Raw genomic sequence first — 5360 nt, 5'->3', positions numbered from 1 at the left:
GAGCCGTGCAGCCGCAGCCACACCGTGTCGCCGTAGTCGAGCTGCAGCATGGCGCTCTGGCTGGCGGCGCGCCGCGACCCGGGCCGCCGTTGCTCGTCGAAGGCCAGCGCCTGCACCTCGTCGCGGTTGCGCACCAGCATCACCGACAGGCTCTTGTGCGGGGCCTTGCCGGCCGTGAACGAGAAGAAGTAGGCGCCCGGCACGCGGCAGCGGAACTGCCCCGTGGTCGCGTCGAAGTCGCCCCCGATGTTCACGTAGACCTTGTCGAAGGTCACCGCCATCTCCGATGTGCCCTCCAGTGGGGTGGTGCGCGCAGCCGAGAAGGCTGATCGCAGCTCAGGGGCGTCCAGGCCCAAAGCCGGGCCCAGGGCCCAGCAGGCAGCGGGGCTTAGCAGGCCCAGCAGGAGCAGCAGCATGGCGTCTAGGAAGAGAGAAGAGGACAAGGACAGGTGGGTGAGACGGGGGCAGCCTCCCAGGCTCCTCCCTCCTTCCCCTCCCACCCCCGGGGCTGGGGGACATATGGGTTCTCATCCCCTATCGCTGTCCTTGACCCACAATTTAGATAGACACTTAGACGGGATCAGTGCTTTTCAAAGTTGAGGGTGTCTCCATGGATGTCTCCTGGAGGGCTTATTACCACTCGTGTGGTTGGGTCCTATCCCCAGAGTTGACTCTCTAGGTTCCTTAATGGAGCCTCAGCATTTGCTTGTCCTAACAGTTTTCCCAGTGATACTGATGCCACTGGCCAAGGGACCCCACTTCCAGAATCTTTGGATTAGGCCAGAGAGTTTCCAGACATTTTTGTTTTTGTAAGCACAGAAACTCCTTTCTCTCCTGTAAGTTGGTATACACAAACCTGTGTTATTGAAATGAGCTCCCTTCCCATAGCTTAGTCCACTCCTTCCTCTCCACAGTTGCCATGCTCCCTTCCTAGGCAACACCAGGCCCATGTAGTAAAGGCAGTAAATCATCAGCCTCCAACTCCCCTTTACCATGGCATGGCACTTCTCTGGGGCAGCTACCACCATATAAGGCAACAAGAGCCCCTTAGAGTGACCTTCAGGTCTGGGCAGTGGCAGGGCCCCTTATCTACTTTGGGACGGCCATAAATCCTAGTCCGCCATGATGAAGCCCCTGGCCCACATGTCCACACCAGAGTTTCCGCCTCCTAGCCCCTTCTAGCCCCTCCTGGCCCTCTTAGTAGGTCACCTCAGGCGATAACTGGCGCTTCTTCTCATTTCTTCCTTGTGAGAAGGGGTCTTGCCGACCTTTTTCCCAGCAATAAACCTTTCTTTGTTCTTTGTACCTGGATGTCAATGTGGTTTTCTGGCAAAGTCTAATTTAATCTAACACTCAGGCTACCAGCTGCACACCAGTGGCTCACACCTGTAATACAACCTACTCAGGACGTTGAAATCTGAGGGTCACAGTTTGAAGCAAGACTGGATAGGAAAGTCCATGAGACATCTCTAATTAACCACCAACAAACCGGAAGCAGAGCTGTGACTCAAGTGGTAGAGTGCTAGCCTTGAGCAAAAGAGCTCAGGGAAGCCGGGCGCTGGTGGCTCACGCCTGTAATCCTAGCTACTCAGGAGGCTGAGATCTGAGGATCGCGGTTCAAAGCCAGCCTGAGCAGGAGAGACCGTGAGACTCCTATCTCCAATAAACCACCAGAAAACCGGAAGTGGCGCTGTAGCTCAAGTGGTAGAGCACTAGCCTTGAGCTGAAGAGCTGAGGGACAGCGCCTAGGCCCAGAGTTCAAGCCCCACGACTGACAAAAAAAAAAAAAGAGCTCAGGGAGAGCATCCAGGCCCTCAGTTCAGCTTTGAGACCAGCACACACTCACAAGCCTAAAAAAAAAAAAAAAGCAGACAAATCTGGGTGCTGGTGGCTCATGCCTGTAATCCTAGCTACTCAGGAGGCTAAGATCTGAGGATCTCAGTTCAAAGCCATCCAGGGAAGGAAAGTCTACAAGACTCATGTCCAGTTAACCATCAAAAAACCAAAAGTGGAGCTGTGGCTCAAAGTGATAGAGTTCTAACCTTGAATAAAAGGGACAGAGTTCAAGCCCTAAGACCCAGGGGGTGAGGCGGGGAGGGAAGGGGGAGGACAAGATAAGTAGAAATGCTGTGGTTGAAAAGACTTACAGTCTTGCCTATTGGGTTCACCCTTTGTCCCTTAGCATCCAGGGGCCCTGGTGAAAGGTATAGAGCAGTGCCCAGTGGGTCTCTGAGTTTGCTGCATTTTTGTGTCTCCTTGGCCTTTCCCTTCACAGCAGACATTGGCTCTGTGTCAGCAGCCTCCATAATAGTGTTTAAGTCCCATTTGGGCAGCTGTTCCCTGACCCCTTTCTTGGCCTCTTACCCACTCAAGGCTCAACTCTGACATGGACCTCTGAACTCCACAAGCATCCTCCCTGCAGAGGAGGGGAGATCTGTTGAGAGTTACGGTAACTCCTTCCCTGGTGAAATCAGAGTAAGGGAAGGTGAACTTTTTGGTTGGAGCTGGTCCCTGAGGGGCAGAACAGAGCCAGGGCTACCTGGGATAGACAAGCGAGAGCAAAATTCCAGCTGTATTTTGGCAACACCAAAGTCAGCAGCTTTATTCTCAGTGATGGTGGAATGGAGTGGTCAGACACCTAGATTTGAAGATCAGGTCCTGACTCTTAACCACTAGCATGCTGTGAAACCTTAGACCAATTTCTTCCTTCCTTCCTTTTATTTTTTTATTGGTCGTGGGGCTTGAACTCAGGGTTTGGCCTCTTGCTCAAGGCTATCACTGTACCACTTGACCCACAGTTCCACTTCTGGTTTTCTGGTGAAATAATTGGAGACAAAAAGTCTCCTTGGGGGGGGGGGGCTGGGAAAGTGGCTCAGTGATAGAGTGTTACCTTGCATGCATGAGGCCCTGGGTTTGATTCCTCAGCACCACATAAGCAGAAAAAGCTGGAAGTGGCCTTGAGGCTCAAGTGGTAGAGCACTAGCCTTGAGCTGAAGAGTTGAGGGACAATGTCCAGGCCCCACGACTGACACTAAAACCAACAAGCAAAAAACCCCACAAAAGACTCATGAGAACAACAACAACAAATAAAGGTCTCATGGACTTTGCTGTACAGGCAGGCTAGCTTTGAACCATCATCCTGAGATCTCAGTGAGCCACCAAGGTCTGGCTTTTTAGACCAGTTACTTAACCTCTCTGTGAATGGTTTCATCTCTGTAAATAGAGGAGGGCCTCATCCAAGCTTATGGGAAGGATACTCTGAGACAGCAGTCATTAATGAACAGTGCTACCCAGGTGTGCAGAGGCTTCTGTTCTTGGCCATGGGAAAAGTGATCTGATCACATTCTGGACTTACGGGGTTAGAGACTCTTAAATTCCTATGTCTGAGAGCTTGGTGAAGGCACTGCTTAACTCCCTGGAGTCTCCAACTGAAGGACTCCATTATGCTCTAAAGTAGGGCACAGCTTTTGGGGCTGAAAATCCCAAGCCCCTAAAGAGGCAAGGCAGGAAAGATAGGCTGGAGGTAGCCTGGGAGTGGAGCATCTCTGGAAAGTGCCTGGAAGGATATGGAGTTTTGTGTCTCTTGGAAATGCCTGGGGCCTGCTGAGAGTTGTTGCCAGGGACAGCTGTGCTTCTGAACCAGGATGTGTCCTGAACCAGGATGTTCACCTAAGGGTCGGTGAGAGCTGGGAATAAACCTACATCCCATTTGCCTAGCTGTTGGAAGAAACACATGGGGTAAAGTTGCACTTCTGATTTTCCAGATAAAGACCTGGAGCTGCTAGCTGGGTGAACACTGTCTTGTTCTCGTTCCAATTCTCACAAAGATATAGGGAATAGAGAAGGAGCCTATTTCTAGTGGTAAAGATTACAAGCATCCAATATTTTCCGTCTGTCTGTCTGTCTGTCTGTCTGTGTCTCTCTCTCGTGCTGGGTTTGAACTCTGGGCCTAGGCGCTGGCCCCGAGCTTCTTTGGCTCAAGGCTAGCACTCTGCCACTTGAGCCACAACTCTACTTCTGGCTTTGTGTGTGTGTGTGTGTGTGTGTGTGCATGCCTGTGTATGATTAATCAATTGGAGATAAGAGTCTTTCTCACAGACTTTTCTGTAACACATCTGTTTTCAGGAAACTTGGAGGCTAAACTATTCTTGTTTCTTTGGTCAGTCCTGGGGCCCAGTTCAGGGCGTGGGCACTGTCCCTGCGCTTCTTTTGCTCAAGGCTGGCACTCTACCACTTGAGCTAAAGTATCACTTCCACCTTGGTACTGAGGAATGGAACCCAGGGCTTCATGCATGCTAGGCAATTACCACTAAGCTACATTCCCAGCTCTATTCCATTTTATAGATGAGAAACTTGAGGTTCAAATAAAGGCAAAAGGGTGCATTTTGGACCAAGGTCATCCACAGAACACAAAGATAAACCTTAAATTGAGGATTTTTTTTTCTTTTTACTTCAATGTATTTTCCTTTCTGCCACCCCTCCCTGCTTGACACAACTATCTCCAGATAACCTGTCATCTGCCTCAGTTTCCCTTCTTCAAAAACCTGGGAAGAGACAAGGGAACAAGTAGAGGGATCCAGGGTGAAGGAAAACAAGCAAGCAAACCCCAACAAAAGCTAGCAAGCAAACAAACAAAAATCTCTCTAGCCTTTTGTCTTCTGAGCGCATGGAGGGCAGCTTAATCTTTGCCCAGCCTGGGGTTTTCCTAGACATTACCCCAGGGATTACCTGACCACTCCCCCCCAGCCATCTACCTGCCGAGCTGTTCCACCCAGCGGTGCCAAAGGGGTCTCCCTATGTGTGCAGTGCCCAGCCTCCATTTCACACACTACAGCACATTTCCCAAAGTCTTTTGTTTGTGTCTTTCCTTCCCTGAGCAGGTCAGAGGAGGTGGGTGTCGGGGGAGGGGGAGGCAGGGCTCCAGGGAAGGAAATGGCGTTCCTAGCTCTGTCCAGGTGAGGCTCAAAATATCTTCAAAGAGAAAAACTGGGACAGAGAGCTGGGCAGAGCTAGCGCCCAGAAACCAGCAGAGAAGCAGCAGCATTGGTGCCAGGCTGAGGGCATCTCTGAGCCCCCCCTTCTTCAGCCCCCCCCACTTTCCAGTTAACCCTCCTCTCAAGCCCCCCCCAACCCATCTACCTTGAAAGCCCCTCAAACCCTTCCAAGAAGCACAATCCCACTTTCACAGAAATCAATTAATCCTTCCTCGTGAATGGATATATATATATATATATATATATATATATATATATATATATATATGTCTATATATATGTCATGTTTATATATATGCATTATATAGTGCACCCCGGGAAGGGGGACCCCAAATACCGTCTCCCTCCACCCATCCCTTCGGAGTG

The 5360-nt window shown here is 50.7% G+C and overlaps 1 protein-coding gene across 1 annotated transcript in view; it reads right to left on the bottom strand.

The window, feature by feature from the left end:
* Window positions 1–416, bottom strand: part of C1qtnf4 (C1q and tumor necrosis factor related protein 4) — a 1161-nt gene extending 745 nt beyond the window's left edge. The window contains exon 1 of the mRNA XM_013029955.1: window positions 5–416. Coding sequence (XP_012885409.1) covers window positions 5–416 — 412 coding nt within the window. The remainder of the gene's footprint in view (window positions 1–4) is intronic.
* Window positions 417–5360: the final 4944 nt, after the last annotated feature.

Source organism: Dipodomys ordii, unplaced genomic scaffold, assembly GCF_000151885.1.
Source record: "Dipodomys ordii isolate 6190 unplaced genomic scaffold, Dord_2.0 Scaffold125, whole genome shotgun sequence".
NCBI classification, from domain to species: domain Eukaryota; kingdom Metazoa; phylum Chordata; class Mammalia; order Rodentia; family Heteromyidae; genus Dipodomys; species Dipodomys ordii.
This window is presented reverse-complemented; position numbering and strand designations above follow the sequence as displayed.